Source organism: Mustela lutreola, chromosome 4 (assembly GCF_030435805.1).
Source record: "Mustela lutreola isolate mMusLut2 chromosome 4, mMusLut2.pri, whole genome shotgun sequence".
Taxonomy (NCBI): domain Eukaryota; kingdom Metazoa; phylum Chordata; class Mammalia; order Carnivora; family Mustelidae; genus Mustela; species Mustela lutreola.
Genome location: NC_081293.1, coordinates 75,287,791 through 75,301,421, shown reverse-complemented (window position 1 = coordinate 75,301,421; position 13,631 = coordinate 75,287,791). Strand labels below are relative to the sequence as shown.

The 13,631-nt window shown below is 36.9% G+C and overlaps 1 protein-coding gene across 8 annotated transcripts in view; it reads right to left on the bottom strand.

Annotated features, from left to right (window-relative positions):
- Positions 1-798: 798 nt before the first annotated feature.
- LOC131828977 (phosphatidylinositol 3,4,5-trisphosphate 3-phosphatase and dual-specificity protein phosphatase PTEN-like) overlaps positions 799-13,631 on the bottom strand; it is a 96,728-nt gene continuing 83,895 nt past the window's right edge. For all 8 annotated transcript variants that reach the window (XM_059170271.1, XM_059170273.1, XM_059170274.1 and 5 more), the window contains 4 exons: positions 12,591-12,732; positions 7,508-7,674; positions 4,255-4,479; positions 799-1,272 (listed from right to left, as the gene is read on the bottom strand). In XM_059170271.1, coding sequence (XP_059026254.1) covers positions 1,087-1,272; positions 4,255-4,479; positions 7,508-7,674; positions 12,591-12,732 — 720 coding nt within the window. In that variant the 3' untranslated portion in view covers positions 799-1,086. The remainder of the gene's footprint in view (positions 1,273-4,254; positions 4,480-7,507; positions 7,675-12,590; positions 12,733-13,631) is intronic.

Genomic DNA, 13,631 nt, shown 5'->3' with positions numbered 1-13,631 from the left:
AAATATTTTATATTCAATGAGAAAAAAGAAGCTTGCAGGCAGCACATGAAGCATCCACAGCAGGTATATGATTGAAAACTAATAAAGTAAGTGTACGTGGTTGACTGATGTAGGGACTAATAGCATCTGACTTTTCACACTGGCCTTGATTACACAGGAGATGGAGCAGTCGTTACAATTCAGAAAATGTATTTTAATAGATCATTGTCGATTTTTATAATGTTTCAAGCCCATTCTTTGTTGATAGCCTCCACATTTATATGGCTAAGTCATTGTTGCCGTGTTTCTTATCTATGACCACATTATTTTTATATCCCTTCATTTGTGGATTCTTAACAAGTTGTGGAAGGTTCATTCCTGTACCCCAATACAGAGTCACTCTCTCTAGCTGCCTTTTCTAGCACCAATATGCTTTAAAAAAAAAATTAAAATGCACAAAACAACAAGCAGTGACAGCGGCCAGTTCCTTAAACATCCAGATTAATAACTGTAGCATGCTAAAGAAAGGTGCGTGAAGTAGCTGGAGATGGTATATGGTCCAGAGTCCAGCTAACAGATATCCCTTTCTGAGCACTCCCTCCATTCCCCTAACCCGAATACATGCATTAGAATGTAGCAAAACCCTGGAGAAACTCCTCTTAGCCAACTGCAAACTTATCTGTTGCCACAAGTGCAAAGGGGTAGGATGTGAACCTGTGTTATCACAACTCTTGAGCCACTTCAGTTGGTGACAGAACACAAAATAAGAAATTCCTACGTATACACATCAGTCTGTCTCCACTTTTTATAAAACTGGAATAAAATGGGAAAGTGCCATCTTTATTTATCCTAATTGAATTTTAAATGTCCTTTTGACACAAAAAGGTATATACATGACACAGCTACACAACCTTTTTTCAACTGGACAACAAGTGTCAAAACCCTGTGGATGTATAGGGTAAAACAAGATTGGTCAGGAAAAGAGAATTGTTCCTATAACTGGTAATCTGACACAATGTCCTATTGCCATTAAAAAAAAGGACCAATTTCAGTTTATTCAAGTTTGTTTTCATGGTGTTTTATCCCTCTTGATTAAAAAAAAAAAATTCAGATTTTTCTAATTTGTGTATGCTGATCTTCATCAAAAGGTTCATTCTCTGGATCAGAGTCAGTGGTGTCAGAATATCTATAATGATCAGGTTCATTGTCACTAACATCTGGTGTTACAGAAGTTGAACTGTTAGCCTCGGGATTCGACGGCTCCTCTACTGTTTTCGTGAAGTACAGTTTCACCTAGAGAAAAAAGACAGAGTTTAAGTGGAAAATCCATAAATCTGACTAATCTTAAATGACTTAGTAGAGATACATATTTTAACAGATTTGTTTTTTAAAAATGCAATGACAAACAGGATCTTGAAAAGGCAGCTATCTTTTAAATGACCGTCTGCTTCAGATTTCCAATGTTTTCTTGTTATACACTGAAAAGATACACTGGGATGTACTAACATAATAAGCATAAGCTGTAAGCATTAACTAAATAATTCTACTGAAAAAAAAAAGCACTGAGACTGAAGTTCGTTGGTCATTTAAAAAGTGTCTTTTCAATAAACTTCAATGTACAAATAGCTGAGATCCAAAAGAATGTTGCACTTACTACCACTCTGAGCCTCAGTGTATTTTCTGACACAAATAACACTAAACAAGTACTACATTATAAAAACACTGACTAGCAGCGATGTTTGGGATCCCGTCAGCCCTGAAGGTTAAGAACATCAGACAGTGATCTGACAGTGGACAAAGGGCCATCACAGCAGTGCTGGAGAGCCGTCCAACAACTCAGCGAGGCAGGGATTTCCGTCTCCCCGGAGAGGAAGCAGAGGCGCAGAAGGCAGTGGATCTGCTCTATCTGCTCTATCTACAACCTACCCCTGATCCACTACCTAAAAGTCATCCTCACTTCTCCTCCTCTTACATCCAACATCCGCTCCATCAGCAAACCCTTTTGGGTCCACCCACACGATGCCATCTCTACCTCCTCTGACAGCTTCTCAGTGTGCCCACTGCTACCACGCTAGTCCCTGCAGCCACCAACTCTCAGCTACATTAAACCACGGTGGCAGCTTCTCACTTCATCTCCCAGCTCTGTCCTTGCCTCCTCTCCAGTCTACATTTTAAAGACAATTCAGATGACATCCTTCCTGTGCTGGAAACACACCAATGTCTTCACAGTCAGACCGATGTGCTTTAGTCAAAATGGCTGCTTGTCTACTGCTCCTCAAACATGGGAGAATCATTCTGTCTCAGGGCTGTTGTATCTGCCCTTCCCTCCCATCCCACATGTTTGTACTGCTCACTCATTCCATGTGGGCCTCTGATAAAAGGTCACCTGCTAGAGAGGTCTTCTCTTAACTACTGGGCTAAAAAACACACCAAGATCGTGCTTTATGCCACCTCTGCTCATTTGTTCATAAACACTTACAGCATTATATCTGTTTACTGATAACTGAAAGAGTTTTAATTTGTAATCACAAATATATATTCTTGTAATATTAAAAAATATTTAATATTAAAACAATAAAACCAGAGGAAGTCACACCATAAAAGCTAATAATTAAGGAAAACGCAGACATAGTCGATGGAAACCTGTGAATTCTCAAAGACCCTTCTAATCACTTAAAAGAAGTCTAAGATTTAAAGGCACTTAATATTGGATTTATTTTCACTTAAAATATGTAGCCTCCCATTTATTTTTAGGATTGCTCACAATATTCTTATACTTATCAACTATGGGTAGGCTTGCTGCATATTATAAAAATGGAATGAGGCAAAATAAGTAAGAAAATATTTTTGAAAGAGAAAGAAGGGTATGGTGAAAGGAAGGAGGAAAATCAGGTAGAAGGAGAAACAGGAAAGGGGAAGGAAAAAAGTGCAAACTACCATTTGGAAATATTGACAAATCAGATTTTTTAACCTGGAAAATTCTTATCAACACACAGGACTAAAAATATGCACACACATCACATATAGATATAAGTAAGGACCCAAATAATTCCACAATATGAGGAAGTAGAGCTTTATAAAGGGAGTAACACAAGAGCTTGACAAGAGGCCTTTCAGACCAACAAGACTAAAGCAAAGGCTACCACACGGAAGGGTAGCCAAATGTGGGAACAGCAGGGGAAAGATGGAAGGTGGGGAGGTCCTCAGGGAGAGAAAAAGAACTGAAAAGACTGGAGGCAGAAGGAGCTTAGCATTTGGAAGAACTGAAGAGAGACCAGATTGGGTGAATCTTGGAGCAGGAGCAGAATGTGGCTAGAGCTCATGTGGGAGGTAAGCCTGGGCTGAATTATGTAGGTCCTTGTAGGTCATATCAAAAAACCACAAGGTCTTTAAAAAGTATAAACACGAGTGATAACAACATATCAATTATAACAATCTATCTATTTCAAGATCACTCTGAGGAGTTGAGAATAAACTGGAAGGGGACAAAAGTAGGAACAGTTAAGAACATTCCATACGAAATACTATGCAGCCATCAAAGGAAATGAAATCGTGCCATTTGCGACAACATGGATGGAACTAGAGCGTATCATGCTTAGCGAACTAAGTCAAGCAGAGAAAGACAACTATCATATCTCATCATATCACAACCTCATATCATATGAGGAAGTGGTGATGCAACATGGGGGCTTAAGTGGGTAGGAAAAGAATCAATGAAACAAGATGGGATTGGGAGGGAGACAAACCATAAGTTGACTCTTAATCTCACAAAACAAACTGAGGGTTGCTGGGGGCAGGGGGGTTGGGAGAAGGGGAGGTGGGGTTATGGACATTGGGGAGGGTATGTGCTTTGGTGAGTGCTGATTCAGACCTGTACCCCTGGGGATAAAAATACATGTTTATAAAAAATAAAAAATAATAAAAAAATAAAGAACATTCCATACGAATCATTCCCAAATGACTGAATTCCCTTTAACTTCTTTCTTCCCTCATTCCTATTTCATGTCCCATAAACTGAATTCCCCTTCCCAACCCCTGCCCCAGATTTCACCAAACAACAACGAAGAAGGGCCGGGGTGGTGGGGGAGGCAGCTTTTTAAAATTTTGTGTGCATCCATGTTAGAAACTCACATTACTGATACCTAAATATTGCTTCTAATTAATACTTAATTTGATTTAAACCTCAGTCACACAAGTCCTTTACCAGCTATATACTACACACAGACACACACACACAGAGTAACCCACTAATTCCTCGAAATGTTTTTAACTTACCTTAAAATTTGGAGAAAAGTATCGGTTGGCCTTGTCTTTGTTTGCTTTGTCAAGATCATTTTTTGTTAGAGTGAGTACTAGATATTCCTTGTCATTATCTGCACGTTCTATACTGCAAATACTATCAATTTCTTGATCACAGAGACTTCCATTTTCTACTTTTTCTGAGGTTTCCTCTGGTCCTGGTATGAAGAATGTGTTTACCCAAAAGTGAAACATTTTGTCCTTTAAAAAAAAAAAAGACATTAAATTTTTTTAAAGAAAATATATCACCTATATTTAATACTCATCCCAAGAAGTCAATAAAATAGGTGACACGTCATTTGGTAGTCTGAATAAAGACAAACGTACAGACTAATATTTGGCAAGCTACTGGTTATCTGTTGCTCTAATTCATGTATGTTTATTCTTTTTTCAAATTTTAGACAGAAATGTAACTCCACAGGTTCTAAGATAACTTACTTTTGTTTTAAAAGCTTAGGTAAAGTATTTCCTTTCTTGTCTAATGTTAGCCTTAAAAAATGTTTGAGTTTGTATATATGTGTGTATTAAATAATCAGAAATGGGTTTTATGGTCTATTTCAACAAGCTATCCATTACAGGGTCACCTGGGTGGTTCAGTCAGTTAAGTGTCTGCCTTCGGCTCAGGTCATGATCCTAGGGTCCTGGGCTCAAGTCCCGCATTAGGCTCCCTGCTCAGTGGGGTCTGGTTCTCCCTCTACAACTCCCGCCCCAAATCCTTCTTTCTCTCCCAAATAAATACATAAAATCTTAAAAAAAAAGTTATCCATTAGAAAATTTACTTTAACAAAAGTTCTTGAAATGTCCGTACAACTTCCCAAAGAAGCAAGGCAGACACATTTCTACTTCAGAAGCAATGAAAACACTAAGTGGCTCCAGTTTCTTACACTACAATGTGTATGCCTGAAAAACCTCAGAATATGAGGGAAGGAAGACAAGTCATTCTGACTTTTTTAGGTTATAAAATGCCTATTTTAAAAAAATTACTTCTTAAAAATAATACAAGGTCCTGTTAATCAAAAAAACATCAATCAGAAGTTCATCACGTCAGCCCTTTCATGACCAACACAGAAAATGTTCTCTCTCTCTTCATGACTGGAATTTGGCTGACATGGCCCATGTGCAGCTTTATGACATCTTATCTGGTGCCTTGAACTGCTATCAAATCTTTTATTCTAATTTACCTATTAGAACTATTATTCTAATAGTTTTGCTATTTTCCCACAAAGATGTAAGACCTTCAAGTATATTTCATTTAACATTCTTTTTATCTTTTAACAGTACCTAGCAATGTCATATGTAAGTCCTTGTTTTAAATATTTTATTTATTTATTCGACAGAGATCATAAGTAGGCAGAGAAGTAGGCAGGGGTGGGGGGGGCGGGGAAGAGCAGGCACCCTGCTGAGCAGAGAGCCTGATGTGGGACTTGATCCCAGGATCCTGAGATCATGACCTGAGCCGAAGGCAGAGGCTTTAACCCTCTGAGGCACCCAGGTGTCCCTCATATGTTAAATCTTTAAAAAAAAATTTTGTTAATTTCAATTATTTTAGCAAAGTCACTAAGTTAGTAACAGTACATATATTTAACTTAGAGTCAGAAAAACACAAGCTAGTAATATTTAAATCTTAAAAAATGTGGATTCTGTATAGGTAATGATTATATTAAATCTATTTTTGTTTAAATCACAGCAACATTTATAATAGGTAAGCAAAATCACATAAAATGCAAATAAATATATGTAAAGTAATCCCAGATTTACTACAAATATTAATCTAATCTTCAAATTTGTATGTATTAAAGTAACATACAGACAACTGAAAATAAGTACTTACACATTCCTAAAGGTATAGGGACAGAGTGATGCAGGTGCCTATTTTTACAAGTAAAATATAAAATTTTACGGGCACCTGGCTGTCACATTTGGTAGAGCTTGTGACTCTTGATCTCAGGGTCATGAGTTCAAGCTCCATATTGGGTGTGAAGCCCACTTTAAATAAATAATTAAAATAAATAAATAAATAAAATTTTGTGTGTGCCAGTCTTACAATGAGCAGAAGGGAAAAGATAATTTTAAACACCTGCTAATGCTTCCTGGACTACAGAAACATTATTTCCCAAAGTTATCAAGATATATTTAACTTTCACTTATACAGAATAGGTAGGAAATGGGTTTCTAGTGAAAAAAAAAAAAAAAAAAACAACAGTTTAACATTTTGTCATTTCCCAGCTATATGGCTTCTGGGTATAGGAAATTGTATTTCTTTAAATAAATCAAGGTAGAGTTTAAAGTTTTAATAATAAATGAAACTTCCTTTTTTTTTTTAAGCTAAATATCAGGAAAACTAAATCAGTTCTATTACTAAGAATGTCTAAAGAATGGCAATACACTATGTGGTATGTTTAATGAGGCAGTAACAACATACAAAGCTAGAATCTTTTATCATTATACCCCAAAATGTTGCACCTTAGGCACACTCATCTCAAATGTTCACACTTCACATCTTAAACCAAGACGGTTTTAAGAATGAGCTCTTGAATTCCCTAACTATGGCTCAGTAAGAAGCAAACCCCACTAACTTTCTGAATCTGTATACTTAATATCACACTTTTTCACTCGTTATTACTTCTTTTGTATACTTACCACTCTAACTAAAATTCGAAATATTCAATAAATTTGAGAAAGCCAAATATAAAATGACATAGTGTCACAAAAAATAAACCAAAATGGGGGGAAAGTGTTTTGTGTCATTACACAAGACCATGGAACAGATCTTATTTATACATATAGAGAATTTTTTTCTTTATAAACCCATGGCCCCTGGCCCCTTGCTAACTTTTTCTTGGTAATTGATCATCCTGTCTAAAAAGATGGTAACTGATTTAATGGGGTATGCAATCTTTAATATTTTTATAAAATTTCTCTGCATAACCCAACTTAAAGAAAATTCATTTCAAATTACAATGACATAAGGACTTTTCCTCTAGTAAGATTTCTTTTTTTTTTTTTACCAATATAATGGCTCATCAGTGCTATAGTAAGCAAACCATGCGTAGATCTAACAGAAAACCAATTATAATTAATTCAATGAATGGTCAGTCACAAAATATTATCCCGTAATCTCTCCTTACAGAATGATTTCTGCCTAACCAAATATTTTAAGCAAAAGATCTGAGGTTACTCTTCAAAGTATGATTTTGGATATTCTTCCCAATAAAAGTAAAGGGCAAACCTTTTTTAGCATCTTGTTCTGCTTGTGGAAGAACTCTACTTTGATGTCACCACACACAGGCAAAGGCTGAGGGAACTCAAAGTACATGAACTTGTCTTCCCGTCGTGTGGGTCCTGAATTGGAGGAATAGATCTTCACCTTTAGCTGGCAGACCACAAACTGAGGATCTGCATGGTTAAATACATGTTAGCATCATTCCACAGGAAATGCCTTCAAATGTCAAACTGTCAAACACCATTTTAATGGTTAATATTAGCAATACACACAGAATAGTAATTCGGCATCTGTAGCCCAGATCTAAAACACATCAATATTTTTTTAAAAAGGTCAGAAAATAGGGCGCCTGGGTGGCTCAGTGGGTTAAGCCGCTGCCTTCGGCTCAGGTCATGATCTCAGGGTCCTGGGATCGAGCCCCGCATCGGGCTCTCTGCTCCGCAGGGAGCCTGCTTCCCTCTCTCTCTCTCTCTGCCTGCCTCTCCATCTACTTGTGATTTCTCTCTGTCAAATACATAAATAAAATCTTTAAAAAAATAAAATAAAAAAAAAAGGTCAGAAAATATAGCCAGTACAAAAGTTTCCCTAATTTTAACCTTCAGCATAAAGTTCTACTTACTGGTTCTAGTTCACAAATACTAAATCCCAACAGTAGACTTCTGGAACTACAATAACAGCAAAACTTTAACATTAAAATGTTAAAAATTTAATATAAATTCGATTTATAATTAAGATGCAAAAATAATCTTCTGGCACATCTATGAACTGCATGAAAAGTAACTTTAAAAACAGATATTTGCTGCAGTATTTTAATGTCTCTACCATGTAATAAAACCCACAAAACACAAATCATTACATGTTCATAAGACGCATGAGAATACAATCTGTAACAAAGTTATAAATTCCATAAACACAAGACTCTATTTATAAAAATATTAACTCTCATTTATTTTACCTATAGCTCACATTTAATTGAGATATAAAGCCATCATCATGAGAAACAGGAAGACAGAGATTGGAAATGTCGGCAAAGAAATACAAGACTCCAGCGGGAACTGTAGCAAAATCCCCCTCCCTCCAAAACACACTCCACTTTCATTAACAAGTATTTTGGCTTTGGTCCCTATCTGTTTTAAAATAAAGGAAAAGATTATATGTTTTAGTGATTAACCTTACGAGTAAGTGGGTCTTGAAGGAAATATGCCAAGACCATCAAGAAATAAAATCATAAGCTAGCAAAAAGTACATGAAAAATTTCATGTGTATTTCATATATATTTATATATAAAATATGCACATATATAAAAACTGGCATAAAATCCTTAACGCTAAAAGCATCATCGTTAGAGATGCAGAAAGAAGTATCACGTTGTTTATCAATGTGACCAACAAGTGAGAAAAAGGCAAAAGGCGTATCCAAGCTAGATGCACGTTCCCATCAGTAAACACGTATGGGCTTATCCGTGTATATCTAGAGCAGCACCAGCACTCACATAATAAACAGAAGGTCTGATAACAGCCTGTTGGGTTTTTCTAATATGAATGTGAGCCATTTATCACAAGAAAAAGGGCACTCCAAAAAGGGAAACATTACCAACAATCTGTCCATAATTTTCACTTCCTTGACTAAAGGTTCAAAGTACAGCAAGCCATTTTACAAGATTATGTGATTCTGAAAATTTCACTAGAAACTCTAGCTTGAAAAAGCAAACAAAAAGCTATGATTCCAAAGCTATGATAAAAATCAGCCAGGATGAAATGCCTTGTAATCTTAAGACTCCACTAGTTCAGAATGTGATAAACCTCTTTTTAGGACTTTAAAAAGTGTATTAACAGTAGAAGCCAGATTTCAATTAAACTACATCTAAAATGTGCATCTTCAGGAATTCTGAAACTGTGTAATCCATTCATAAACTAATTACAAATCAGCGTCACTTAGAATCTACCCCAAAACCTAAGTTTAAAAGTTTTCCTTAAATCACTACAGAAAATCAGTTCATTTACAATACGAATTCCCCATCTTAGATCTTCAAGAGCTAACTTATCAGAAGTCCAACATCAGTGCAGTTCTGCTGACTTCTAAGACACAAGTCAAGTATTTTCTCTTTGATACAACTGACTGTGTTCTAAAGAAATGACAAGTCAATACCTGGTCAACAAAAATCAGGATTAAACTGTTTTGACATATGCCTACTGACAGAAAATCACACTGCTCATCTTTTACTAATGTTTTAACCCTTTCAGATGTGAAGAGTATAGTAACTTTTCCTTTATTTAGGAATATTAGGACAATAATTCAGTAAGAAAACAGCTGCTGACCCCTGACAGCTTTGCAGAAACTACTTCGTTTTCCTCAAGGGTCCCAACCTTTCCCCTGAACCCAAACTCCCAACTCACCAGGTCTCACACTCCTCCCACTCTGTTTCCCTAAGCCTTCCCAACCTCTAGCCCAATACCATATTTACACAGAAGGCTAATTAATTACTATGCCTGCTGCCTGATGCTCCCAAAATACCAGATCTAGCTCTCACCTAAGATTCAAACCCACTTTCAAGAACCCACTGAGGATCTTCATATAAACAGCTGACCTTAACCTGACCAAAACATGTTTAAAAACAAAAAACATTCACGTCTCCCAAGTCTCAGTGAGATTCGTTTTCCCTTCTCCCCTCTTTTGGGAATTATTCATATGGCCAGAATCAAAACTGACAAAATGTTTAAATATAAAAAGGAAAGGAGATTTGACTGCCTTAGCAAAGCACATCTGGCTCACAACAAGTCCCGTAACTGGATTCCTTTCCACCACTGGTTCCCCATCGTGCAATCACCACTTCCTACCCAGCCAGACTTAAAACAGAGCCTAAGCCTCTTGACCTGTCACTGATGCAACAGCACCTATCAAATCCAGTCTAACATCCCCATTTAGGCTCCTCTGACAGCGGGCCACACATGACACCCTCCATGCCTCTGGGTCCAGCTCATGTCCTGCTATTGTACTTCAAGTCACACCTGCAGTACTTCCTTCAGTTTTAATGCCAATATAAAAGGTACACTTTCTCTACCATTCAAGGAAGAGCTGGACTTCCTCTGTGAAACCATATGACAACCCCTAAAACTTTTATTTTTCTGAATACACCATTTATAATTTATACGTATAACCTCCCATTCAATTATGTTTACTTTTAATACAGCTTTATTACATAGTATGAAACCACAGGGCATAAATGGAGAAAATTAGTAAAGATGAAAAGTTTTCAGCAGTCAGTAATTTGAAAGTTTAAATGTAATAGTGGAAAAAGACAAGAACAAAACAAAAATCCATCAGAACGTTGCAGGCAGAGCAGAACTGTCAGGTTTTTGCTAGAGAAGCCAATGAAAAAAATTACACTAGATAGGTGGATTATTGAACTGAATGTTCTCTTTCTCTTATTCTCTCCCTAAAATTAAACCCTCCTTTTGGCCCTTACACCTGATATTTATCCTACAGGAAGAGCAAGAATGTTTTCTTCCTTTTTCCTTCTCCTCTATGAACGTGTTACGTTCCTGTGTCAGTCACCTCTGACAGTCTAATGCCTTGCATTTAGAACTTTTTTTTAATCACAGACTCTATTATTTGTGTTGACGCAGAGTTGACACTCAATGTGCCATTAGTTTCAGGTGTACAACACAGAGATTCCACAGGTTTACACACCATGCTGCGCTCCCCACCAGCGGAACCACCGCCTGTCTCCACGGAGCACTGCTGTGGTGCTTGGCCTTTGCTGTACAGAGATGACGACAGCCATCAGTTAGGGCTCCCATTGTGCTTTGCTAAGGCAATCAAATCAGTGAGCCTATATCAAACTTTATTAATAAATCTGTGGCCTATGATAAAGGTGTCCAGCTCTAAGAACACAGGAAAGATATGAAGGTGGTAATACCTGAGAAAGACAAACACTATCAAGAAATTAATTTCCTCAGTACAGGATAATTTAGAGATAGAAATTTTTTAACTACATAAGTATTTTCAAGAAGCAAAACTTAAAACTAAAAACTAAAACCACTAACAAATTACAAAACCTCACTGAAATATTATTAGAGGTATTCAAAGAAATACTGTAGTAGTTGCTTATCTACAAACTACAGAACTGCTCTCTAAATAAATGAAACATATTTCTTAAACATGAAAACATGACTGATCACTGCCAAGGCAGTTACAGAAAAAAAGCAGCAACAGTCTGATCTTTTACTGGGCTGGATAATACTTCCACCCACACATTCTCTCTTGACTAACTGCTTGGGTCTGGCTATTCAGTATTAAGGCTCCTTTCAGTCTAAGAACTCCAGCCAAGACTAGCAGAGAAGCAGACCAGGATCAGGATCACTGAGGGAGGCTCACAGAGGCTAGGGTAAGAGAAATCAATGGGAGGCAGATATCACCGACATGAACTCTGTTTAGTACATACTTAGAAATTTTCAGATTTCGAAATGTCTTCATTTTATTGACAAGCAAACATAAAGACAAGTAGAGTGTGCCTGAGGTTATACAATCTAGCAATGAGAGAACTAACAAAACTGTCACTGGATCTTGGATTTAATCCCAGGTTGTCTCTAATGCTCCACACACTCTGACTCAACCCTATTCACTCAACATATTTCAGCAGGTCGCCACGTCTTTTAATTTTTTCCTTTCCTTTCTATTGTCCCTGTCACCATTACTACCAATATCTAATCTTCCTAAGATAGGAAGGAACTGGCCCCTGCCCCCACACAGGGAACTAATGAATCCCACTGCTACTCGGATGCTGGATCTCTACTGGGATAGGTTTTTTAGTCATCTGGTTACATTTAAGCTGCATTTGGTAGATGCAGCAAAGAATGTTTCTTTCATAAATACAATTTGGCTTCTAAGACATTAAAACCCATGGCTGCTGGCCTCCTTAGCCCAATAAGCTGAACAACGGAGCTACTTAGTTTGGATACTTCAGAAATATATACTCCTACGTACATTTTAAGTGTGGTAAATTTCTTTCTAGATTTCTATGTAAACGTCTAGATATGTCCAGAAAAATTTTCCAGTACATGGAGGGATGAGAATTTAGAGCACTTACTGCAAGTTCCGCCACTGAACATTGGAATAGTTTCAAACATCATCTTGTGAAACAACAGTGCCACTGGTCTATAATCCAGATGATTCTTTAACAGGTAGCTATAATAATACACATAGCGCCTCTGACTGGGAATAGTTACTCCCTGGTGGACAGGAAAAAAAAAAAAAAAAAGAAAAGAAAAAGAAAAGCCAAATTCAAAAGAAAAATTCCATTACAGTTATTTTACTAAATTGCTACGATAACTGGGTTGTAACTGGGTTGTATCCACTGAAGACCATATATACATTAGATATTTGACCTTAAATGATTAATATTTAAATCTAGTTCTACAAGAGTAAATCAGAGCAACATCAGTACAAAGGAAATATCAGAATAACCTTTTCCCTTAAAATTATCATAATCCCCTCATTTATTCAATGGTCACCACAATGCTCCAACCCATGAACCCAGTAAGATAAGGCCTCAGCAGTTCCAAAATACGTGTCAAAGGCACCTGCAATACAGCTGTGCTCCCGAAACGTAGGAAATTTATGGACTTTTATTGAACACACAACTCCTCAAAAGCTTGGTTACTTATTTTTTAGGCAAAAACATATCAGAATCAGCAGAACACATGAAGGCATAGTGCCTTTAAGAGACAGAAATAACAGCAGAAAAAAATGATGCCCTGAGACCCCCAGTAAGAACAGGAATATGTGGCTGGGATAAATGTATGCAAGAATTCTCTAACAAAGGGACTTAGGAAATGTCCTTGAGCCACATGCATCTCTCTGTAGAAGAAACCATGGATATACATAATGTTTGAGAAAATTTAAGTATTACAAATGCTAATAATATATAATTCATGTTCTATTTTTTAAAAAAGTTATCTAAAGAAAAAAATCTAGTGTGTACACCCATGTAATTCATTAATGCTGCTGAATAAATGAGGGCTGAGGTCTCCTTTCCTAGGATGTATATAACTTCAGGAAAATTCAGGCATTTAACTTAGAAACGGAAGGCAAATAGTAACAGGAAGACGTCTGACAGTTACAAGTGACT